Source organism: Hyperolius riggenbachi, chromosome 12, assembly GCF_040937935.1.
Source record: "Hyperolius riggenbachi isolate aHypRig1 chromosome 12, aHypRig1.pri, whole genome shotgun sequence".
Classification (NCBI taxonomy): Eukaryota; Metazoa; Chordata; class Amphibia; order Anura; family Hyperoliidae; genus Hyperolius; species Hyperolius riggenbachi.
Window position 1 is genome coordinate 21,410,369 of NC_090657.1, and position 26,547 is coordinate 21,436,915.

Genomic DNA, 26,547 nt, shown 5'->3' on the forward strand with positions numbered 1-26,547 from the left:
CTCCCTGCTGAGGGAGCGCAATCTATTCTTCCATACCGCTCTGATAAACAGGTAGACAAGGAGAGCTGACCAGTCTACTTAAGGAGAGTTGACCAATGCAACAAGTCATTGGACTATATACTGGGTAACACATACGGTACAGCACCAGTATCTGTTTATACATAGCACCAGTACATGATTGTTTTATTTTTATTTTAATTTGGTGTACGTTGGAAGAAGGGTAGTCTTATACGGCGAGTAAATCCCAAACTCTATATTTTAACTGGAAAAGTTGGGGGTCGTCTTATACGCCCAGTCGTCTTATACGCCGGAATATACGGTATATATATAAATGCAGAGGGGCTACAGCACAGAACAGGAAAGCAGTGACAGGGGCTCTTGGTTACGCTTTAACGCTTTTAAGCTCGCCAACTGCGCCAAAGCGTACGCCCACCTCTAGCACAGTTAAGCATATAAATGAGCGGAGCTCATATTTCAGTCAGTAGCTAGTAGAAGGTGAGGCGTTTTTAATTTCCTTTCTCCCATGTAGTTGACCATTGGGCTTTTGGCATGGTTCCCACTAGAACGCTGATAAAAAAAACTAGCATTTTTGCCTGGTTAGAGTAGGACTCACCAGATTGGGGACACTTTGGTGCAGTTGGTGAGCTTAAATGCGTTAAAGCGTAACCAAGAGCCCATGTCACTGCCTTCCTGTTGTGTGCTGCAGCACCCTCTGTATTTATATAATTCTTACGGAGACTGGGGATCTCCAGGCTGTGTGCATGCTTTGCATAGTAGAGTGTGTGTGTGTGTGTGTGTGTGTGTATATACACATACAGTGGTGTGAAACACTATTTGCCCCCTTCCTGATTTCTTATTCTTTTGCATGTTTGTCACACTTAAATGTTTCTGCTCATCAAAAAAAGTTAACTATTAGTCAAAGATAACATAATTGAACACAAAATGCAGTTTTAAATGATGGTTTTTATTATTTAGTGAGAAAAAAACCTCAAAACCTACATGGACCTGTGTGAAAAAGAAATTGCCCCTGAACCTAACAACTGGTTGGGCCACCCTTAGCAGCAATAACTGCAATCAAGCGTTTGCGATAACTTGCAACGAGTCTTTTACAGTGCTCTGGAGGAATTTTGGCCCACTCATCTTTGCAGAATTGTTGTAATTCAGCTTTATTTGAGGGTTTACTAGCATGAACCGCCTTTTTAAGGTCATGCCACAACATCTCAATAGGATTCAGGTCAGGACTTTGACTAGGCCACTCCAAAGTCTTCATTTTGTTTTTCTTCAGCCATTCAGAGGTGGATTTGCTGGTGTGTTTTGGGTCATTGTCCTGCTGCAGCACCCAAGATCGCTTCAGCTTGAGTTGACGAACAGATGGCCGGACATTATCCTTAAGGATTTTTTGGTAGACAGTAGAATTCACGGTTCTATCTATCACAGCAAGCCTTCCAGGTCCTGAAGCAGCAAAACAACCCCAGACCATCACACTACCACCACCATATTTTGCAGTTGGTATGATGTTCTTTTGCTGAAATGCTGTTTTACTTCTACGCCAGATGTAACGGGACAGTATATATATATATATATATATATATATATATATATATATATATATATATATATATATATATATATAATATGTATATATATATATATATATATATATATATATATATGTATATATATATATATATATATATATATATATACACACACAGTGGTTTGCAAAAGTATTTGGCCCCCTTGAAGTTTTCCACATTTTGTCATATTACTGCCACAAACATGAATCAATTTTATTGGAATTCCTTGTGAAAGACCAATAAAAAGTGGTGTACACATGAGAAGTGGAACGAAAATCATACATGATTCCAAACTGCAAAGTGGGGTTGTGCGTAATTATTCAGCCCCCTTTGTTCTGAGCGCAGTCAGTTGCCTGATGAGTGCTAATGACTTAATAGAGTGCACCTGTGTGTAATCTAATGTCAGTACAAATACAGCTGCTCTGTGACAGCCTCAGAGGTTGTCTGTAATGATCGGTGTAACACAGAGAGGATCTGATTACCGGTGAACTGCAGTCTCACCAGGAATACAGAATATACCCGATTATTGGTGATCTGCAGTATCACCGATAATCAGATATATCTACTAACCTCTGGACACCAGATAGAACAAGTGAGTGTAAGATGTAACAGTATACTTTGAGTACTTCTCCAGAAGTATGTTCCTTCCTCTGGCCTAGAGGGAGGGTGTCACTAACAGGTCTGGGAACTGCCTCTAACAGTAAGGCCAGTTCTCGAGGTTGGCATGCCAGGTCGTTAACACACAGACAGATAAGGTACAGATTCAGGAGGCAGATACGGAATCCAATAAACAGACAGGGTTTGGCAACGGAGTATCAGAATAGCACAATACAGAATCAGGAGGCTAATACAGAGTCCAGGAACGAGCAAAGATTGGCAACAGGGTAACAGAAATAGCAAGGTACAGAATCAGAGTTCAGAGGGATGGTCAGACAGGCAGAAGGTCATAACAAATAATACAGTTCAATATTCCTAATGCTAAGGTGTGAGTTCCTTGATCGTCAACACCTTTGGAAACTATGCTAGAACATAGATACAGACAAGGTCTGAGTGCTACCACGTAGTGATCGCAACGGCAGACAACCAGAGAATGACCAGCACCCAGTATATATAGCAAAGCGCTCTCCAGCGCCTCCCCTAAGTGCTGGACCAATGGCAGGTGGTGAAAATGTCAGCTGACCCGCCTGGTCAGCTGACCCTTTTCTGGCTGTCATATAAGCTCTGCCTCTCAGCGCGCGCGTGCGTCCTTCTGAACCTGTGTGGACTAGCAGTCCCAGCCACACCAGACATGTCTTGCAATGTGACCACTGATTCAGGCGCGGGAACCGCCGCCCCGCTCTCTATGCGAGCGGCGGTTTCCCCACGTCCAGCCGCAATGTCAGCTGCTTTGCCATGCATGCAATCCGCCGCCTCCAACGCGGACTCCACCGCTCTGCCCATGCTGCATGCGGCGGTTTCTTCGCGTTGTGCCGCCATGTTAGACGCGGAAACAGCCGCCTCACTCTGAGCCCTTGCGGTGGCTTTTCCGCGTTTCCTCACATTGTCTAAGAATATTGGGAGCAACAACACCATGAAGTCCAAATGAACACACCCGACAGTTCAGGGATAAAGTTATTGAGAAATTTAAAGCAGGCTTAGACTACAAATAGATTTCCAAAGCCTTGAACATCCCGCGGAGCACTGTTCAAGCGATCATTCAGAAATGGAAGGAGAATGGCACAACTGTAAACCTACCAAGACAAGGCCGTCCACCAAAACTCACAGGCCGAACAAGGAGAGCGCTGATCAGAAATGCAGTCAAGAGGCCCATGGTGACTCTGGACGAGCTGCAGAGATCTACAGCTCAGGTGGGGGAATCTGTCCATAGGACAACTATTAGTCATGCATTGCACAAAGTTGGCCTTTATGGACGAGTGGCAAGAAGAAGCCATTGTTAACAGAAAAGCATAAGCAATCCCGTTTGCAGTTAGCCACAAGCCATGTGGGGGACACAGCAAACAAGTGGAAGAAGGTGCTCTGGTCAAATGAGACTAAAATGGAACTTGCAATATGTGGCGGAAAACAAACACTGCACATCACTCTGAACACACCATCTCCACTGTCAAATATGGTAGTGGCAGCATCATGCTCTGAGGGTGCTTCTCTTCAGCAGGGAAAGGGAACCTGGTCAGAGTTGATGGGAAGATGGATGGAGCCAAATACAGGGCAATCTTAGAAGAAAACCTCTTGGAGACTGCAAAAGACTTGAGAATGGGGCAGAGGTTCACCTTCCAGCAGGACAACGACCCTAAACATAAAGCCAGGGCAACAAAGGAATGGTTTAAAACAAAACATATCTATGTGTTAGAATGGCGCAGTCAAAGTCCAGATCTAAATCCAATCGAGAATCTGTGGCAAAATCTGAAAACTGCTGTTCACAAACGCTGTCCATCTAATCTGACTGAGCTGGGGCTGGTTTGCAAAGAAGAATAGGCAAGGATTTCAGTCTCTAGATGTGCAAAGCTGGTAGAGACATACCCTAAAAGACTGGCAGCTGTAATTGCAGCAAAAGGTGGTTCTACAAAGTATTGACTCAGGGGGCCGAATAATTACGCACACCCCACTTTTTTTTTTTTTAAAGTTTGGTTTCCAGACCTTGGGGGATCTGTGGAAGCAGTGGACTGAGTCTGGAGTAGAAACCTCCAGAGCCACCGTGTACAGGTGTGTACAGGAAATGGGCTACAGGTGCCGCATTCCCCAGGTCAAGCCACTTTTGAACCAGAAACAGCGGCAGAAGCGCCTGACCTGTACTTGACACTGGACTTCAGGCATTTTGGCATTTCCCTCTCCCCAGTCTTCCTTCAGACTCTGGCACCTTGATTTCCAAATGACATGCAAATGTTGCTTTCATCCGAAAAAAGTACTTCGGACCACTGAGCAACAGTCCAGTGCTGCTTCTCTGTAGCCCAGGTCAGGCGCTTCTGCCGCTGTTTCTGGTTCAAAAGTGGCTTGACCTGGGGAATGCGGCACCTGTAGACCATTTCCTGCACACGCCTGTACACGGTGGCTCTGGATGCTTCTACTCCAGACTCAGTCCACTGCTTCCGCAGGTCCCCCAAGGTCTGGAATCAGTCCTTCTCCACAATCTTCCTCAGGGTCCGGTCACCTCTTCTCATTGTGCAGCGTTTTCTGCCATAGTTTTTCCTTCCCACAGACTTCCCACTGAGGTGCCTTGATACAGCACTCTGGGAACAGCCTATTCATTCAGAAATTTCTTTCTGTGTCTTACCCTCTTGCTTGAGGGTGTCAATGATGGCCTTCTGGACAGCAGTCAGGTCGGCAGTCTTACCCATGATTGCGGTTTTGAGTAATGAACCAGGCTGGGAGTTTTTAAAAGCCTCAGGAATCTTTTGCAGGTGTTTAGAGTTAATTAGTTGATTCAGATGATTAGGTTAATAGCTCGTTTAGAGACCCTCTTCATGATATGCTAATTTTTTGAGATAGGAATTTTGGGTTTTCATGAGCTATATGCCAAAATTGCACCAACGTCTGACTGGATTTTGACTACTCTTTGCCTGCCGCCTGCACCGACTTCAGCCTGGATTTTGACTACTCTCCGCCTGCCTTTTTTGAACAGTTTTACAATTTTTTTAGTTTATTCATAAATTTAATTAATTCAACAAATTTGTGTTCTAGTCTTTTATTCATATGCAGAATGTCTACCAGGCTTTTATTCTGGCATATTTTGGTGAGTTATGATTTAAGAATTGGAGGCCGAAAATTCTTGAAAAACAATGTACTGCTTTTGACTCATAATTCCCGACAGAAATGCACCGCCAGGGAGGTTAATACTGATTTTATCTGCTATAACGGTGTTTTCATATCATTGTGCTGGTTGCTCTTATTTTACTGCAATAGCTCTCATCTATAAAGCGGCTATTACTCCGATATAATGCCGCTGCAAATCTCCGCTATTAGCTGTGATTTTCTCTGCTATAACGGTGTTTTTAGTGTCTTAATTCTACATAATTGTACTGCTTATTTTCCGGCAATAACTCTCATCTATAAAGTGGCTATTACTCCGTTATAATGCCGCTGCAATTCTCCTCAATTTAGCTGTAATTAGCAGTTGGTTTCCTGGTTATTTGTGATTCTAACTTATATTTTTGCAATAAAGTTCATCTATAAAGTGGCTATTATTCCGATATAATGCTGCTGCCAACTCCTACATTCCCGCAGTAAAGTAATATTTTCTCTTTGGAGATTTGCATACATGTTACAAGTGAGAGTTTCAAATATCACTATAGATGGGAGAACACCTGACACCTGGAAAGATTGTTAGCATCTAGCAATGTGCAAAATACAATGAGATGAGCGATCAGGTGGTGGCCGCCAGAAGAACAGGGCAGCTTCTAAAAAAAAATGGAGGGTGAAAACTGGAAGAAAGGAGAGAGAAGCATTCACAATCTCTTATAGATTAGGGATCAAAGCCACCTAGACAGATCTCACTTTCATGGTGGCTGACCGATCACGATCAGCAGATTCCAGGAGCGTTGCACTTGATATGCCGGGTACCAGGCTGCATTTCCTACATTTGCACAGTGTAGATGAGCATCTTAAGGTACTTTCAGACTGACGTGTTGCATTACTTTGTCTTCCTGAAGCATTCAAACATACAAAAAAATTGTAGCTATGTACATGCCACAGATACGCCAAATTCCAGAGAACGAGTAATTACTTGTGGCGTTGCTCAATAGCCACTAACTGAATAAAATCTACAGATACTCAGTAGCCCACTTATGTTTTCTTATTTCTTCCAGATGAATGTGCTGTGAGGGTATCAATCTTTCAGAAATGGGTAAGACCTGGAATATCACATTGTGTTCAGTATTAAAGGAATACCGAAGTGACATGATGTAATAGACATGTATGTACACAACCAAGCACACAAATAACTACCGTATTTTTCGGACCATAAGACACAATTTTTCTCCCCCCAAAGTGGGGTGAAAAAGTCACTGTGTCTTATGGTCCAAATACTACATTTGGACCGGCGCCAGTGTCCCCCTACTAGTCCCTGTCGGCAACCGCAATCATTGAATTCTTACACTTACTGCAGCCCAGCGTGACTGGCTCCTGGCACTCTGAGTAGCAGCGCTGACACTAGGACACCGCTCTGGGAGGACACTTAACTCAAGCTCCCGATCCTCCAGAGAGACACTGCTCATCTCCAGTGTGGGTCTTGATTAGGGTGGCCACTTGCAGAACCCCAAAAAGGAGGACATCGTACTGCGCGTGCCAAAAGTGGGCGTGGTCAAGCATAATGTGGGCATGGGCGTAGGTGGGGCAAAATATACATGACCTTAGCAGTGGTGTAAATGGTCTGCTGGGGAAGTTTGAGCTCTGCCGTAGTGTACCCTCAAAAATAGATGTAAGATAGCATTTCACCAAAAATACATGTAATCTGGTAGAAGTTCCTCCAAAATACAAATAATATGGCAGTGGTTCCCCCAAAATAGACTAGGTGGCAGCAGCAGTTCCCCCCAACATACACATAATCTGGAACCAGTTCCCCAAAATATGCGAAACCTGGCAGCGGATCCCCCAAAATACACATAACACCCAAAATACATGTAATCTGGCAGCAGTGGTCCCCCAACATACACAATCTGGCAGCAGTTCCCCAAAATACGCAAAATCTGGCAGCAGCCATGCCCCTAACATACATAATCTGACAGCGGTTCCCCAAAATACACTTAATCTGTTAACAGCGGTTCCCCATAAATACAGATAATCTGACAGCAGTTACCCCAAAATAGGTACCCCCAGCATAGGTAGCTAGGTCTATAGGTGTCCCCAGTATAAGTAGTCATGAGTATAGTTGTCCCCAGAATAGGTAGCCAGGTGTATAATGTCCCCAGAGTAGTTAGCCAGGTCTATAGATGTCTCCTGTACAGATGGCCAGGTTTTTAGGTGTCCCCAGAATAGTTAGACAGGTCTTAAGAGCACAGAGGCGCTAAAACCTATTGCTTGACCCACTGAGTTGTGCTCCCATTTTTGCCTGAGGAAGCGGGTCACGCCCGCGAAACGCGTTGCATTTGTGGAGTTGAATAAATTATTTGACAATTCTGTTTTATTGAGACTCAAGTGAGTTTTCTTTTTTTGTAAGAGGGAGGTGAGTCCACCTTAACATCCCCCTCTCCTTTTAAGCGGTTTTTAAAACGTTTTACTCTACTCTGGCGCCTCTGTATACCGAGTTTTTGCTGAACTTTAGGGTCCCCCAGAATAGTTAGCCAAGTGTATACCGTAGGTGTCTCCAGTACAGATAGCCAGGTGTATCGTGTTCCCAGTATATATAGCCAGGTCTATAGGTGTCCCCAGTATATTTAGCCAGGTCTATGGGTGTCCCAAGTATATGTAGCCAGGTCTGTAGGTGTCACCAGAATAGTTAGCCAGGTGTCCTCCGGCAGGAGGGGCGAGCTCAGTGAAGGGAGAGCAGTAGGTGAAAGGGGGGACATCTCACCCCCTTTCCTCACCTTTGGGCTCCCCCTTCCTCGCTCTACCCTCTAGAACAAAAGTTTTGGGGTGGCTGGCAGCGGGCGGGACTTACCTCTGCCTCCTTCCAAGGCGATGCAGTAGTGATGTCCAGTTCATGAGTCATTTGAGCCTGTTCTTTCCTGTGAGTTTAATGATCTGACTCATCCACTGAACCGAATCAGTTCAGTGGATGAGACAGGAACTGCAGCTGCAGTTGCAGTTCCTCTCTCATCCACTGAACTAATTTGTTTCAGTGGATGAGTCGGATCATTAAACTCACAGGAAAGAACTGGCTCAAATGACTCATGAACCGGACATCACTACGCAGCGCTTGGATCGAGGCAGAGGTAAGTCCCCCCCAAACTTTAGTTCTAGAGGGTAGAGCGAGGAAGGAGGGAGCCCAAAGGTGAGGAAAGGGGGGGGGGAATGTCCCCCCTTTCCCACTGTGCCCACCGCTCCCTCTTCTCTGCGCTCTCTCCTTCCTCCACACAGCCCAGCGTCCAAAAAGGAGGACATCTGGCCGTCCTTCCTTGCCTTGCGCCGGACGGAGGACAAGCACTCCAAAATCCGGACTGTTCGACCTAAATCCGGACGGATGGCCACCCTAGTCTTGATGTAATTAAAGCACTATATGTAATTAGTTAAGCGGGCAGATCAAACCCCGGAGAACGCAAGACCACGGACCTTCTAAAGACTGCACGTGCTTGAAGCACTTCAGCATATGTAATTAGCTAAGCGGGCCGGTCAAACTCACGTACAGCAGGGGAGAGCAAGAACACGGACCTATTACAGACTGTACCTTTCAGTCTGTAATAGGTCCGTGTTCTCGCTCTCCCCTGCTGTACGTGAGTTTGACCGGTCCGCTTAGCTAATTACATATGCGGAAGTGCTTCCAGCACGTGCAGTCTTCAGAAGGTCCTTGGTCTTGCGTTCTCCAGGGTTTGATCTGCCCGCTTAACTAATAACATATGCAGAAGTGCTTTAATTACATCAAGACCCACACTGGAGATGAGTGATGTCTCCAGACGCGTATCTGTAGCCGTGCACATAGGGCTGCTGCTATAGGCGCCCATTGTGACTCCTCTCCCAGGGGGCGCATCATCCCTCCCTCCCAACCAAACCGGCAGGCAGTGGCCATATAGTACAGTACTAGGAGGGAGAGGAGTCTGTCCAGACTCCCGTCCACCTCCCTGCTGGCAGCTTCTGTCGTTGCCCCAGCAACGCTGCTCTCATCGCCCTCCTGATTGGCTGCATGGAGCTGTGCCTGTGCTGCTGGGGCTTATGGGGCTGGAAGAGGAGAGGAATGTGTGTCCGTAGCGGTCATGCGGTGACACAGGGAGCAGAAGGGAGTGAAGTGAACTACTCAAGTGAAGTTTCCTGCGCTGAAGGAGTGAGTGGACACACTGTGCTGAAGGCGGCAGGCAGGGAGGGACTGAGATCATCAGGCTGGTATTTGTTCTTATTAGGATGATCTCCTGTAGTCCTTTATAAAAGCAAAGGACCTGTGAATTCTCTCACCTGTATCTCTGTACTGTGAGCCTAAAGGTCCGTACACACGCCGGACTTTAGGCAACGACGGGTCCGTCGTTGCCTCCCGCTGGGTGGGCGTGCCAGCGACAGTCCGGCGTGTGTACGCTCTGTCGTCAGACTGATACGGCTGTTTCTGAGCGATCCGCCGGGCGGATCGCTCAGAAACAGCCGTATCAGTCTGACGACAGAGCGTACACACGCCGGACTGTCGCTGGCACGCCCACCCAGCGGGAGGCAACGACGGACCCGTCGTTGCCTAAAGTCCGGCGTGTGTACGGACCTTTAGGAAAGCTGCTATATCAGCATTGTCAGTTTTACAGCCTACCCTGTCCATACATTGCTCTCCTCAGGCTCACAGTACACAGCAGGTCAGAAGATTCACAGGTCCTTTGCTTTTATCAGCCCTGCTGCAGGAGATCATCCTGATAAGAGCACTGACCAGCAATGACTAGATAAGGAAGTAGATGCTGGGGTAGGGGGAGGGTATTGAACATTCTAATGCTGAATACACACATTGAGATTTCCTGTTCGATTCCCGGGATCGAATTGATCGAATCGATTATTTCCAACATGCTCGATTCGGATTTCGATCGTTTCTGCCGTCGATTTGCATGTTAAGTATGCCAAATCGACGGCAGAAACGATCGAAATCCGAATCGAGCATGTTGGAAATAATCGATTTGATCCGTTCGATCCCGGTAATCGAACGGGAAATCTCAACGTGTGTATTCAGCATTAGGTCAACTCACATACAGCTCCTCAATCCAAGTCACAGGCTGAATACTCACCAGCACAACTAGGAAGATGTATCCAACGAAGTCCCCGACGACAAGCGTTCCCCAATCCACCTTCCTGCGGGCGAAGTCGTCAGGAATCTTAAAGAGACACTATAACTTAAATAAATCCCTCTGGGAGTACTTACCTCTGGAGGGGGAAGCCTCTGGATCCTAATGAGGCTTCCCCTATCCTCCTCTCTCCCTCTGTTCTAGTGCTGGCACCCCTGAAACTCCTGTGTCGGCGGTGGCGCAGGCGCAGTACTGCCTGCAATATTTACCTTCCCCTGCTCCCAGAGCAGGGACAAGGTCCTCCAGCACCCAAGGCTGAGACACCAAAGTGCGCCCCTCCATCCCTCCCACCCCAGCTGTCACACACTGATTGCTATTAGACTAAGAGGTGCCACAGGGCCCACAACCTCCCCAACACCTTAATATCTAGTTATCTGGCTTGCAGTAATTGCCATGTACCCCATTATCTTATTTATGTCTGCTTCAAACACAATAGGGGAATGATAGCTGAGTGAGTTGTGCACCCCCTCCTACACTGCGCCCTGAGGCTGATGCCTCTCTCGCCACTGCCTCGGCCCCACCCTGCACCCCCTCCTACACTGCGCCCTGAGGCTGGAGCCTCTTTCGCCTCTGCCTTGGTCCGGCCCTGCCGGCTCCAGTGCAAGCGCAGCAGTGGCTTTCTGATGTGCTCAAAGGAAATAGCCAAGCCCAATAAGGTCTGCTTTACTGCGCCGGCAACTGGGGGGGGGGCGCAATTTTAGTGTTTGCCATAGGTGCTATATTACCCCGATACGCCCCTGGATGTCTCTCTGGAGGATCAGGAGCTTGAGTGAAGTGCCCTCCAGGAGCGGTGTCCTAGTGTCAGCGCTGCTTATCGTCATCCTGTGTCCACAGAGTGCCGGGAGCCAGACGTGCTGGGGCCTCAGGTAGAGACTCAGGTAGAGACACATGCCACACTCTGCAGGCATGCCTCACTTCGGAAAAGCCCTTATGCAGGTGAGGACTAATTTGTACAATAGAAAGAGCCCTGGGGGGGGGGGGGGCACTTCCCACTGATTGGAGGGCAGTGGGATTAGTGTAGGTGGGGTTATTGTAGCTTGGGGCAGTGAGATTAGTGTAGGTGGGGTTATTGCTGCTTGGGGGGGCAGTGAGATTAGTGTAGGTGGGGTTATTGCAGCTTGGGGGGCAGTGGAATTAGTGTAAGTGGGGGGTATTGCAGCTTGGGGCAGTGAGATTAGTGTAGGTGGGGTTATTGCAGCTTAGGGGGCAGTGGAATTAGTGTAAGTGGGGGGTATTGCAGCTTGGGGGGCAGTGGGATTAGTGTAGGTGGGGTTATTGCAGCTTGGGGCAGTGAGATTAGTGTAGGTGGGGTTATTGCAGCTTGGGGGGCAGTGGGATTAGTGTAGGTGGGGTTATTGCAGCTTGGGGCAGTGAGATTAGTGTAGGTGGGGTTATTGCAGCTTGGGGGGCAGTGGAATTAGTGTAGGTGGGGTTATTGCAGCTTGGGGGGTAGTGGAATAAGTGTAAGTGGGGGTATTGCAGCTTGGGGCAGTGAGATTAGTGTAGGTGGAGTTATTGTAGCTTGGGGGGCAGTGAGATTAGTGTAGGTGGAGTTATTGCAGCTTGGGGGGCAGTGGAATTAGTGTAAGTGGGGGGTATTGCAGCTTGGGGGCATTGGGATTCGTGTAGGTGGGGTTATTGCAGCTTGGGGGGTAGTGGAATAAGTGTAAGTGGGGGTATTGCAGCTTGGGGGCAGTGGAATTAGTGTAGGTGGGGTTATTGCAGCTTGGGGGTAGTGGAATAAGTGTAAGTGGGGGTATTGCAGTTTGGGGGCAGTGGAATTAGTGTAGGTGGGGTTATTGCTGCTTGGGGGGGCAGTGAGATTAGTGTAGGTGGGGTTATTGCAGCTTGGGGGCAGTGGAATTAGTGTAAATGGGGGGTATTGCAGCTTGGGGGCAGTGGAATTAGTGTAGGTGGGGTTATTGCTGCTTGGGGGGGCAGTGAGATTAGTGTAGGTGCGGTTATTGCAGCTTGGGGGGCAGTGGAATTAGTGTAAGTGGGGGGTATTGCAGCTTGGGGGCATTGGGATTCGTGTAGGTGGGGTTATTGCAGCTTGGGGGGTAGTGGAATAAGTGTAAGTGGGGGTATTGCAGCTTGGGGGCAGTGGAATTAGTGTAGGTGGGGTTATTGCAGCTTGGGGGGTAGTGGAATAAGTGTAAGTGGGGGTATTGCAGCTTGGGGGCAGTGGAATTAGTGTAGGTGGGGTTATTGCTGCTTGGGGGAGCAGTGAGATTAGTGTAGGTGGGGTTATTGCAGCTTGGGGGCAGTGGAATTAGTGTAAGTGGGGGGTATTGCAACTTGGGGGCAGTGGAATTAGTGTAGGTGGGGTTATTGCTGCTTGGGGGGGCAGTGAGATTAGTGTAGGTGCGGTTATTGCAGCTTGGGGGCAGTGGAACTAGTGTAAGTGGGGGGTATTGCAGCTTGGGGGGCAGTGGAATTAGTGTAGGTGCGGTTATTGTAGCTTGGGGGGCAGTGGAATTAGTGTAAGTGGGGGTATTGCAGCTTAGGGGGCAGTGAGATTAGTGTAGGTTTGGTTATTGCAGCTTGGGGGGCAGTGAAATTAGTGTAAGTGGGGGGTATTGCAGCTTAGGGGGCAGTGGGATTAGTGTAGGTGGGGTTATTGCATCTTGGGGGGAAGTGGGATTAGTGTAGGTGGGGTTATTGCAGCTTGGGGGGCAGTGGAATTAGTGTAAGTGGGGGTTATTGCATCTTAGGGGGCAGTGGGATTAGTGTAGGTGGGGTTATTGCAGCTTGGGGGGCAGTGGAATTAGTGTAGGTGGGGTTATTGCAGCTTGGGGGGCAGTGGAATTAGTGTAAGTGGGGGTATTGTAGCTTGGGGGCAGTGGAATTAGTGTAGGTGGGGTTATTGCTGCTTGGGGGGGCAGTGAGATTAGTGTAGGTCGGGTTATTGCAGCTTGGGGGCAGTGGAATTAGTGTAAGTGGGGGGTATTGCAGCTTGGGGGGCAGTGGAATTAGTGTAGGTGCGGTTATTGTAGCTTGGGGGGCAGTGGGATTAGTGTAGGTGGGGTTATTGCAGATTGGGGGGCAGTGGAATTAGTGTAAGTGGGGGTATTGCAGCTTAGGGGGCAGTGGGATTAGTGTAGGTTTGGTTATTGCAGCTTGGGGGGGCAGTGAAATTAGTGTAAGTGGGGGGTATTGCAGCTTAGGGGGCAGTGGGATTAGTGTAGGTGGGGTTATTGCATCTTGGGGGGAAGTGGGATTAGTGTAGGTGGGGTTATTGCAGCTTGGGGGGCAGTGGAATTAGTGTAAGTGGGGGTTGTTGCATCTTAGGGGGCAGTGGGATTAGTGTAGGTGGGGTTATTGCAGCTTGGGGGGCAGTGGAATTAGTGTAGGTGGGGTTATTGCAGCTTGGGGGACAGTGGAATTAGTGTAAGTGGGGGTATTGCAGCTTGGGGGGCAGTGAGATTAGTGTAGGCGGGGTTATTGCAGCTTGGGGGGCAGTGGAATTAATGTAAGTGGGGGGTATTGCAGCTTGGGGGGCAGTGGGATTAGTGTAGGTGGGGTTATTGCAGCTTGGGAGTAGTGGAATTAGTGTAAGTGGGGGTATTGCAGCTTGGGGGAAGTGAGATTAGTGTAGGTGGGGTTATTGCAGCTTGGGGGGCAGGGGAATTAGTGTAAGTGGGGGTATTGCAGTTTGGGGGCAGTGGGATTAGTGTAGGTGGAGTTATTGCAGCTTGGGGGCAGTGGAATTAGTGTAAGTGGGGGGTATTGCAGCTTGGGGGCAGTGAGATTAGTGTAGGTGGGGTTATTGCAGCTTGGGGGGCAGTGGAATTAGTGTAAGTGGGGGGTATTGCAGCTTGGGGGGCAGTGGGATTAGTGTAGGTGCGGTTATTGCAGCTTGGGGGGCAGTGGAATTAGTGTAAGTGGGGGGTATTGCAGCTTGGGGGGCAGTGGGATAAGTGTAAGTGGGGGGCATTGCAACTTGGAGGGCAGTTGAATTAGTGTAAGTGGGGTTATTGCTGCTTGGGGGCAGTGGGATTAGTGTAGGTGGGGTTATTGCTGCTTGGGGGGCACTGGGATCAGTGTAGGTGGGGTTACTTTAATTTAGACACAGATAGCTTGGGTGGGAGAAGATTCACAAGATGCCCCTGCACCATGGATGCCCCATGTTTAGTATTTTTTTTTTACCCAGTTTTTGTCCTCTAAACCTGGGTGCGTCTTATGGTCTTATGGTCCGAAAAATACGGGTATGCTGTGTTCCTTTTTTTCTTGCTCTGCCTGAGAGTTAAACATCAATGCAAGTGGCAGCTTTTGTCCAGGTAGGGACCTGGTCAGACTATAATTTAACCCTCAGGCTATGTTCACAGTGGGACGTTGCGTTTTGATGCGACGTTAAAGTCGCACCGCAAACTTACAACGCAACGCGCCCAGAAAGTCGCAACGCAGCGTTACCATCGCATACAGCAGATACAGTAAGAAATACAGGCAATGAAAAGTATGCTTCCAAGTCATTACTGAGCATGTGCAAACAGTCCAATGCAGCTAATAACGTGTATAACGCACTGCATGCAGTACTTTTACTTAACGTGCAGCGTTATTTACCAACGCAACGTGTGCACTGTGAACAGGGTATTGATTTTTCATTGCAGTGAGTTATTCTGCGTTAAATGCTGTTTTAACGTTAGACTTTAACGTCCTACTGTGAACGTAGCCTCACTGATAAAGAATTACAGCCATAAAACACTTTCCTGGCAGAAATGTCTTATGAGAGCAGGAAAGAGATAAAATGGGTCAATAATTGATAGAATTTAGCACTGGCATACTTCAATGAATGTGTAATTTGAGCAGAGACCGTAAAAAACATAAAAAGTAGATGTAAACATAAAATAAAACTGAGGGATATCTAAAAAAGGTACAGTGGCTTGCAAAAGTATTCGGCCCCCTTGAATTTTTACACATGTTGTCACATTACTGCCACAAACATGAATCAATATTATTGGAATTCCACGTGAAAGACCAATACAAAGTGGTGATCACGTGAGAAGTGGGAAAAAAATCATACATGATTCCAAACATTTTTTACAAATCAATAACTGCAAAGTGGGGTGTGTGTAATTATTCAGCCCCCTTTGGTCTGAGTGCAGTCAGTTGCCCATAGACATTGCCTGATGAGTGCTAATGACTAAATAGAGTGCACCTGTGTGTAATCTAATATCAGTACAAATACAGCTGCTCTGTGACGGCCTCAGAGGTTGTCTAAGAGAATATTGGGAGCAACAACACCATGGAGTCCAAAGAACACACCAGACAGGTCAGGGATAAAGTTATTGAGAAATTTAAAGCAGGCTTAGGCTACAAAAAGATTTCCAAAGCCTTGAACATCCCACGGAGCACTGTTCAAACGATCATTCAGAAATGGAAGGAGTATGGCACAACTGTAAACCTACCAAGACAAGGCCGTCCACCTAAACTCACAGGCCGAACAAGAAGAGCGCTGATCAGAAATGCAGTCAAGAGGCCCATGGTGACTCTGGGCGAGCTGCAGAGATCTACAGCTCACGCGGGGGAATCTGTCCATAGGAGAACTATTAGTGGTGCACTGTACAAAGTTGGCCTTTATGGAAGAGTGGCAAGAAGAAAGGCATTGTTAACAGAAAAGCATAAGAGGTCCCGTTTGCAGTTTGCCACAAGCCATGTGGGGGACACAGCAACCATGTGGAAGAAGGTGCTCTGGTCAGATAAGACCAAAACAGAACTTTTTGGCCAAAATGCAAAGCGCTATGTGTGACAGAAAACTAACACTGCACATCACTCTGAACACACCATCACCACTGTCAAATATGGTGGTGGCAGCATCATGCTCGGGGGGTGCATCTCTTCAGCAGGGACAGGGAAGCTGGTCAGAATTGATGGGAAGATGGATGGAGCCAAATACAGGGCAAACTTGGAAGAAAACCTCTTGGAGACTGCAAAAGACTTGAGACTGGAGCAGAGGTTCACCTTCCAGCAAGACAACGACCCTAAACATAAAGCCAGGGCAACAATGGAATGGTTTAAACAAAACATATTTGTTAGAATGGCCCAGTCACAGTCCAGATCTAAATCCAATCGAGAATCTGTGGCAAGATCTGAAAACCGCTGTTCACAAACGCTGTCCTTATAATCTGACTGAGCTGGAGCTGTTTTGCAAAGAAGAATGGGCAAGGATTTCAGTCTCTAGATGTGCAAAGCTGGTAGAGACATACCCTAAAAGACTGGCAGCAGTAATTGCAGCAAAAGGTGGTTCTACAAAGTATTGACTCAGGGGGCTGAATAATTATGCACACCCCACTTTGCAGTTATTTATTTTTTAAAAATGTTTGGAATCATGTATGATTTCCGATCCACTTCTCACATGTACACCACTTTGTATTGGTCTTTCATGTGGAAGTCCAATAAAATTGATGCATGTGTGTGGCAGTAATGTGACAAAATGTGGAAAACTTCAAGGGGGCTGAATACTTTTGCAAACCACTGTAATTTTTAGGAGAAGGAGAAAAGATACAATTGTTTATCTCATTAGTTTATCACTTCAGTATTCCTAAACACTAGATGACCACTGTATTTCTTTTAGACTCATTTATTCTTTGTGTCTTTAATGTTTAGATTGCAAACCTCTGGAAAACTGGTCTGAGGAAGATGTCAGCGAATGGTTGGCCTCCATTGGGTTGAAGAAAGAATATATCTGCAAACTTCATGAGCAGGAAGCTACAGGACCAGTGCTGGAAATCCTCACTGAACAGGATCTGCAAAAGATTGGAATGAGATCTCTTCAAATTAAACTATTACTCAGCAACAGAGATAAACTTTTAGCACAAATCAGGAGACAAGAAAATAAGACCCAAATTAAAACACCAAAGCAAGATGACAAACCCCTAAAAGACTCTGACAGTCCGAAAGATCCTCCGCACCAAAGTCCAGGATCTGCTGAGCATGCCCCAGAGAGCATTGTGATAGCAATTCAGAAGAATGTTGGCCTAAGTTCACAAGAAGAGCCAAGAAAAACTAAGTCTAATTCCTCAAAACTAGTGGAACAAACATCAAAAGAAAATACAAATACAGAGAATAAAAGTGACAACACAAGAGTGCTAAATGATCCTGTGGAAAACGTATCAGAAAAGACTAGCTCCGCAGAAAGACCTGAAAAGTTCCCGCTGAGAAATCAAGACCTAGGAGCCAAAGCACAACCACGTCAGAACGGAGGTAAAAGATCAAATGCAAAGAATCAAACTCATGAATCTCCACAAAGTGACAACACAAAAGTGCTAAATGATCCTGTGGAAAACGTATTAGAAAAGTCTTTTTTAAGATCATTAATAAATTGGTTTATAATTTTGCAAAGATGGGTTTTTCTATTCTTTTTTCCTGTATTAGAAAGGAGCACCAGCTTAGCAGAAAGACCCGAAAAGGTCCCACAGAGAAATCAAGACCAAGGAGCCAATGCACAACAGCATCAGAAGAACAGTGGTAAAAGATCACAAAAAGGGAGGAAACAGCAGAAAATATCACCTAGTGAAAATGATTCCAGAAAAAACATGTCACTCGAAAATGACAGGTCATGTAATAAAATCAAACAAGGACAACATTCATCTGAAAAAAATGACATTTCAAATGGGGCATCCCAACAGTTTCCAAGTATTTCTCACTCAGAAAACAAACCAAAAAACAGTCAAAGTGTAGTTACAATCGATAGATCTAAGAAAAATGCCCCTGCTATAATTCAGCCCATACAATTGGATCAGCAAGCTCGGAAAAAGTCTGTAAAACCTCAAGGAAGAGAAGATCCAACAGAAGCAAAAGGCCAATATGAGCCAGGTCCAAGTGGAAGAAGGGATTTATCTAAAGACAAACCTCTTCAACATTGTAGCATTCCAGCTTCAGAAAAGATGGCTAGTCCACCAGAGATCTTCACTAGTAATGCCAGCGCAAAAAATCAGTCTAGTGGAATGGATAAACCAACCCAGAAGAATGCAAAAAAGGTGTCTGTACAACCTATCAAGACCTTGAAACCAAGCCAGAAAGACTTGCAGACCCCAGCAGCTTCATCTGGTAACAAACCAGACAAAAAGATTCAAGAAAACCAAACAGTCTCCAGCTCAAAAGAAAAATGTTTTGACAAGAAAAATGATGGGGAAAAAGTTAAATTGACAGAAATCAATAATCATGATAGGAAAAAATCTGGCCAGTTGGAGCAGCAACCTCAGACTTTGGCTAACAGAAAGGCTGAACAGTACCAAGAGGCACATCCAGGAGATAAGAACAAACTTATTACAAATAAATTTGAAGAAACCCTTACTTCAGCAGAGAATTTTGGAGCATCTGGAAAGCAGAAGACCATCACATCAGGTAAATGGAGCACTTTCCGGCCATTTAGTAACCATGATGAAAACTTTAAATATGTAAAAGACCAGGTTCTTCCCCCAGAAACTGGCGTTATAGACCTAATTACACCTTGTCATGAATACAAATCACTTTCTACTGCAGCAACCTTGGATAGACCAAAACTTTTAGCTAAACTTAGATCTGAGACTTTCCGATTTGCTGCTGCTTGTCTGAATGTGAGAAGTAATGGGACCATACACTTTGGAATAATGGACAGCGTAGAGGACAAGGGATATGAACATGGGCAGATAGTTGGCATTCCAATTAAGGATAAAAATGTGTATGCAGACCTTTTAAATGATCTTGATAAGTGCTTCCCTGAAGAAAGTGAACGTGCTGCTGCTCGTGCATGCATTTGTTCTCCCGATTTTATTGAAGTTATTGATGTAAAGTCTACAGAGAAAAGGTTTGTTGTTGAGGTAGATATTAAACCTCAGTTTAGCATTGTAGAAGGAAAAACATTCCAAGTTTGTTTGCCAAAGTTTGAAAAGAATAGAACGATTTATACAAAGAAAACCACTTATGAGAGGATTGGAACAAAGTCACAAACTGTTAACATAGAAGAGGAACTTAATGCGTTCAACCAAAGGAGAAAGGAGGCTGACAAAAGAAGGAAACAAGCAGAAGAGGCCAATGTCTCTGAAGGACGAAGATATGAAAATTTAGGCAGAAGGCTCTCTCTTCTGTTAACAAATGGTAAACAGTACTTTGATGACACGTTGCATTATGTACTTGTCACAAACCGGTGTGAGAGTCACCATTTACAACACCTGACATTTTTAAGATACTTGAAAATCCTGTGTGTGTTTGACTTTGATGCAGACTCTGACACTGATGGTCTTTGTTCCAAGTGTAAAGACTACCATGCAACTAATATGTACTCACTGCAAAGTTATGCCAGTGAGTATGGGAAAAACATGGATGACATTATTAATAACTTAGGGCTCTTCAAGCACACAAGCTGGATATTTTGCAATGGTCGGAAGAGTTTTCTTGGGGAGGACACCTCATGTGATGAGCAAACTTGGATCAAGGAAAAAATGAAATATTTTAAAAGGTCAGTTTCTTTCATCTGTAATGATATCATAAAGAGGGGGTGCTTTATTGTGCTCTTCATGTTGTTCACACCAGTAGAAATGCCTTTAGTTAAAGCCTTTAGTGAATTTTATGAAGAAATGAGTGGCATGGAATATATCATGTGTGTCACAGAAAGCGCAGAATACTATGAGCAATGGGCTGGCCTGGCACAAGCTTCATGTAGTAGGACAGATCTTGACCAAAGAAGTGTTGTTGGTATGAAGTTAAGTCATGTTGATGCTACAGTTCAAGAGATGATTCCAAAAAAAGACTTTAACAGAAAGTTACCTGTCTCTACTAAAGGAGTCTGTATTCTTAAAATTCCTCTGGAGGAAAAAATGAACTCTCTTAATATACTGTGCATAAACGAGTGTGAGAACACAAACTTAAAGGGCATTGAGCCAAAGAAACTCGAAGGTGATTTCTATTGTGGTGGCAAAATTAGTTGGAAACATTTTTGGCTTGCTGAGCAAAAGAAATGTGGGGTGTTTATTGAACGCCAAGCCTGCCAGGAAGTTGAGGAGATATTGGATGGAATCTTAAATAAAGACACTGTGAAACTTCCCGTGGCACGAATCAATATTGTCCACCAGCCAGGCAGTGGAGGAAGCACAGTGGCTAGACAGATTCTATGGAAAAACAAGAAAAAGTTACGGTGTGCCATAGTGAACTCTATATACCAAATTGCAAAAGTCTGTGAGCATGCAGTGCAGCTTAGAGAGTATGAAGAAAGGGATACAAACAGCTGCCTGCCCGTTCTCCTGCTCCTGGAGGACTGTGCAGAAGAATACATTGATGATCTCAAAAATAATCTGCAGGAAGCCATGATTCATAAAAAAGTGGGAACCAGGAAACCGTGTTTCATTCTCTTAAGCTGTAGACGTTCAAATGCCCCAGAAAAATTTTGTGCTGCATCACCTGATAACACTGTTGCCATCACCCACAAACTTCGAAAAGGGGAACAAATGCAATTTAAAGCTAAAGCTGAAGAACTGCATGCAAATTTTTCTTCTCAGGATAAGATCATTATATTTGTTTTAATGAGTGAAGAATTTAATAAGAAGTACCTAGAAGACTTTGTGAAGAATGTGATGGGAGACCTTGACCACTCGTCATCTATAACTCGTTTGATTAGATATGTTGCATTGCTTAATCATTATGTTCAAAACTCTTACATCTCTCTGTCCCATTGTGAAGTCCTCCTGGGAATTCAGGCTCATGTAGCTTCTGTAGACGGCAAACTAAGCCAAAATCGTGATCTGTACAGTTTAAGTGAGCAAGCTCTGATTATTGAAGTAAAAGATGAGATCACATTTATCTCTGCTATTCGTATTCTACACCCCTTAATTGCAGAAGAAATTTTGAATCAGTTTTCTAACAGTCCAACCCCATATCCTCAAAGTAAAATTGCTCTAGGTCTACTGGAGGAAACAGCTGCTCTAAACCATAGATTTGGAAAACAAGAGTTTGTAACATTCATTAAACACTTATTTTTTAGACGTCACAGGAAAAGCCGTGGTGACAATGCAGACAGTTTCTTTTCACCACTGATAGAACATGTATGCAAGGTGGAAAAGGACATTGAAAGGGCTATTGAGCTTTTACGTGTTGCCTATGAACAGTTTAACAAAGATCCACATTTTGCACAACAGCTTGCAAGGATTCATTATAAATACCATAAATTTGAAGAAGCCAAAAAATGGGTACAAACCGCAAAAGCAAAGTTGCCAGATGACTCATACATTTTGGATACTGAAGGTCGCTTGTACAAAGAGTGGTTTAATGCAAACCTGGACAAGTATCATGGTAATAAGAGCGCAGTAGATGAAATCAGTCTGATTGAACTTGGGTTGAAGTCTATGGAATGCTTTAGAGCTGCACAAAAGGCTGAAAAATGTGAGAAGGATGTTATCAACAACTCCGGATATTTTGGAGAAGTAGATGTAGGGTGCAGCCTGTTAGACCTGCTTTTAATTTTATTTGGCAACATAGAGAAAGAAAAGTCAGAGCTGGTGAAGTACCTCACTGATGAGAAATATATCCCAAAAGAGCTGAAGAACCCTTGGGCTAAGTTACACAAACATTTAAAAGGTTTATATCAATGTATGTACACAGCTCTGGAGTGGATTTCAGAAGATGTTGGTTGCTTTCAAACAGATAGAATTGATGTCTGGGAGTCAACAACAAGAGAGGATGTTCTCGTCCCCAATGCCAGGAAATGGTTAGTAAAAAAGACCCAAAAATTTGCTGAATACTTCAGATCTTCATGTCAGCTAAAGCATTCCGCATCAGCTGAAGAAAACCAGTTTGCTAGGAGGATGGAAATTTATAGACTTGGAGGTAGCAGTGTAGCCACCATTCTCTCCTTACTGTCCAATACATCAATGGAATCTCCTGGTTCAGAGCTTGAAGCGGTAATTAACTGCTATCCCAGAGAAATATCTGAAGACCAACTTGATGATACTGACCTTATTAACCTCATAATGTGTCACATTGCTTTAGGCAGTGTTTGTTCAGAATCTACCAAACTTTTCTCCTTTGAGAAATTGCTTGAGATAAGCCAACGCTTTCTGAATGATCGAAAGCCGTTTCCTGCCAGTGCCTACTTCCTCATTTTCATGCTATATTGGCCAGATGAGAAGTTTTTAATGAAACAGTATGCAAACAAAACCAATATTTTAAAGAATGCAATAGAAAATGCAAGACAACTACATGGGAAAAGGATAAAAAATGTTCCAGTCCGTAGGAAAAGGACAAATGTTCTCTTCTTCCTTGGACAGGGCTTTGGCCTTCAGAAGTTTATTTTCAGAGGTGCTATAGAGCAACTCCTAAAGCATCCATTAAATGAACGCACCTTTCGCTGGGACAGTGATGCCAAGGACCGGGAGTTAATCCACAACAAGCTAAAGAAAGTTCACGGCTGGACAGAAAATGGGAAGGTTTACACAAAAAGTTCCTTTGGAAAGATTGAAGTTCTGCCACTAAATTACTCATCTGTCCCTCATGGTGATGAAAATGTGTCTTTCTACTTGGGATTTACTTACATTGGGTATGTGACTTATGGAATTCAAGTGACACAAGACTATAGATAATGAAGACACATTCTAACCTATCCTACAATCAGGTTCAGTCTCTCCACTGGAACCACATCAGCCATCTGGGACAAACACTTCCAATGAAAGACTGTCCACATAAGCAGGCATGGTTATAAGGAAGAAGTGCCTCATCTTTTGTTATGACCTAAAAGCCTTGTTTTAAAAATTTTCTATTACTTTTTCCAATAAAGATCTTTTTTTCAGCAAAAATATATCTTTAAGGTGTGATAAATGAAGTTCAGCATGTCTAAGACATTTTTGATGTGACTTTTCAAATAGCAGAAAATCTTGTCATAATACTAATTAAGATGCTCCAAATTGATCTTAAAGGATACCTTATGTGGCATGGAAGCTGTGTAATTGAACATGCCCTGTCTGTTGAAAGGTTTCCTAAGCAGGGGCGCCTCTGGCCATTTTGTCACTCCAGGCGAGAAAGCTTGTGGCGCCTCCCCCCCCCCCCCCCCCCTCCTGGTTTAAGTGCACATTTAATGCAATTTGTAAAAAAAAGTTATAAATGGGGCTATTATGTGTATTGTATATTACCAACTATAATGCATCCCATTTGATGTAAAGTGTGCCATATGATTCATGCTGCCACCGTTTCCCTAAAATAAAATCAGCAGATAGCATGGCCACTTCAGAACATGTTCAGATATATAATAGCACAAATAACAATGTCAGGTATCATGTCCCCTACAAATCAAATGGACCAGATGGTGTCTCAGGACGTGTTTTAAAAGAATGTGCAGACCAACTAGCTGGGGTCTTCACTAGGATTTTTAATCAGTCCCTGTCTCAATCAATTGTACCAACTTGTTCAAAATCCTCTGTTATAGTTCCTCTGGCCAAAAAACAGACCATCACTAGCCTTAATGATTACAGGCCAGTCGCATTGACACCTGTGATTATGAAGTGTTTTGAGAAGCTCATCAGGAACTATATATTGTCTTTTATTCCTCCCATGTTTGATCAACATCAGTTTGCCTATAGATCAAATAGGTCCACAGAGGATGCGGTGGCTACTGTCCTCCATGTTGTACTGTCCCATTTAGAGCAGCGAGGGAGTTATGCACGATTGCTTTTTATTGATTTTAGTTCTGCTTTTAATACTATTATACCCCATAGACTGGTGACCAAATTGTTAGACATAGGGCTTCCATACTCAACTTGCCTCTGGATTAAGAACTTTTTGAGTGATCGTCCTCAGAGGGTTAGATTGGGTACAAATTTTTCCTCATCTATCAGTCTCAGCACTGGCTCTCCTCAGGGCTGTGTGCTGAGCCCCCTGCTCTATACCCTCTACACTCATGATTGTGTTCCTGCCCACCATAGTAACACCATCGTTAAGTTTGCTGATGACACTACAGTGGTGGGGCTCATATCAGGGGGGGATGAGTCTGCCTATAGGGATGAGGTAGAAAGGCTGGAAATGTGGTGTAGAGACAATAATCTGCTCCTAAATGTAGCTAAAACCAAGGAGCTTATAGTGGATTTTAGGAAGAAAGCAGATGACATTCAGCCACTTATTATAAATGGAAATATTGTAGAAAGGGTCACAGACGTTCGGTTTTTAGGAGTTACTATTAAAGAGGACCTGACTTGGGGGTCACATATTGCTGAAGTAGTGAAAAAGGCACAGAAGAGGCTATATTTTTTGAGGGTGCTTAGAAAGAATAATATTCCTGAGAAATTGTTGGTGTCTTTTTACCGCAGTACAGTGGAGAGTGTCCTAGTCTACTGTCTCTGTGCGCTGTGTTACCGTAGTACAGTGGAGAGTGTCCTAGTCTACTGTCTCTGTGCGCTGTGTTACCACAGTACAGTGGAGAGTGTCCTAGTCTACTGTCTCCGTGCGCTGTGTTACCGCAGTACAGTGGAGAGTGTCCTAGTCTACTGTCTCTGTGCGTGGTTTTCAAGCTGCACAGTAGCACAGAAAAAGCAGCTTCATAGGGTAATTAAGGTTGCCCAGAGGATAGTTGGCTGTCCTCTCCTTCCATTAGAAGAATTATATACTTCTTATTGTTTCAGGAATGTTAAGAAAATTTTAAGCGATGCCTCACATCCAGGACATGTGTTATTTGAACATCTCCCTTCTGGAAAACGTTTTAGACTTATAAAAACTAAGACAAATAGACTAAAGAACAGTTTTTATCCTTCAGCCATTTCTATGTTAAATGCTGCTAAGTGGCCATGTTGATAAGGGGTGTGTGCAATGCAATGTATGTAAGAATGGAATGTTATGCTGTCTTTGCTTTTGCTGGAAAATTGCACTTAAAAATTTCGTTGTACAATTTCGGTTGTTACAATGACAATAAAGATTTTCTATTCTATTCTAAATACAGATAACACGTCCCCCACAGATCAAATGCAGATATGTCCCCCATAGATCAAATGCACAGAACACGTCGTCCCCCACAGATCAAATCCAGATATGTCCCCCATACATTAAATGCACATAACACGTCCCCCACAGATCAAATCCAGATATGTCCCCCATAGCAGGACGGACCAGGGGGCTGGGTGGGGGCGTGTGTGCGTGCAGTGGGCGTGTGCGCGTACGATGCGTGGTCCCACAGCGGGCAGGCGCTTGCATGCATGCTGACTGTGTGGCGGCGGTAACAGGGGAGGGGAGGGAGTTCAGACGCAGACCTAGAGCCCGTTTTTAAACAGGCTTAGGTCTACTAGTAAAAATAATAATAATATGGTAGGACATTACACTATGACAATGGTAGAAATTAGATTGTGAGCTCCGCTAACAGCAGTCAGTGACATGACTATATACTCTGTAAAGTGCTGCAGAAGATGTCAGTGCTCTATTATTACATAATAATATGGTAGGACATAAGACTATGACTATGATAGGATTAGATTGTGAGCTCCTCTGAGGACAGTCAGTGACATGACTATGTACTCTGTAATGTGCTGCAGAAGATGTCAGTGCTATATAAATACATAATAATAATATGGTAGGACATTGGGGAGAGGTCACTGGGTGCTGTTTGGGGGAGAAGGGGCAGGAAAGATCATTGGGTGCTGCTGGGGGGCACAAGAGAGGTCACTGGGTGCTGCTGGGGGTTGGGAAGAGAACACTGGGTGCTGCTGGGGTTGGGGGTCAGGAGGAGTAACTGGGTGCTGCTGGGGGGGGGGGGTCAGGAGAGGACACTGGGTGTTGATTTGGGGTCAGGAGAGGACACTGGGTGTTGATTTGGGGTCAGGAGAGGACACTGGGTGTTGATTTGGGGTCAAGAGAGGACACTGAGTGTTGATTGGGGGTCAGGAGAGGTCACTGAGTTCTGCTGGGCGTCATTGGATGCTGCTGAGGGGGTCAGATGAGGTCACTGGGTGCTACTGGGGAAAGGGGGGGGGGTGATCAGGAGAGGTCAATGGGTGCTTGGGGGATCAGGAGAGGTCATCATTGGGTGCTGCTGGGTGGGCAGGAGTAAGGAGAGGTAACTGGGTGGGTGCTGCTTGGGGGTCAGGAGAGGTCACTGGGTGCTACTGGGGAAGGGGGGGGGTGATCAGGAGAGG

At 45.1% G+C, this 26,547-nt stretch overlaps 1 protein-coding gene across 3 annotated transcripts in view; it reads left to right on the forward strand.

Moving 5' to 3' along the window:
• Positions 1-23,232, forward strand: part of LOC137540811 (sterile alpha motif domain-containing protein 9-like) — a 79,470-nt gene extending 56,238 nt beyond the window's left edge. For 2 of the 3 annotated variants that reach the window (XM_068261971.1, XM_068261972.1), the window contains 2 exons: positions 6,377-6,414; positions 17,075-23,232. In XM_068261971.1, coding sequence (XP_068118072.1) covers positions 6,381-6,414; positions 17,075-23,019 — 5,979 coding nt within the window. In that variant the 5' untranslated portion in view covers positions 6,377-6,380 and the 3' untranslated portion in view covers positions 23,020-23,232. Of the gene's footprint in view, positions 1-6,376; positions 6,415-9,399; positions 9,484-17,074 lie in introns of those variants that run through there. The other variant, XM_068261973.1, reaches the window with a different exon arrangement.
• The last annotated feature ends 3,315 nt before the right edge of the window (positions 23,233-26,547 follow it).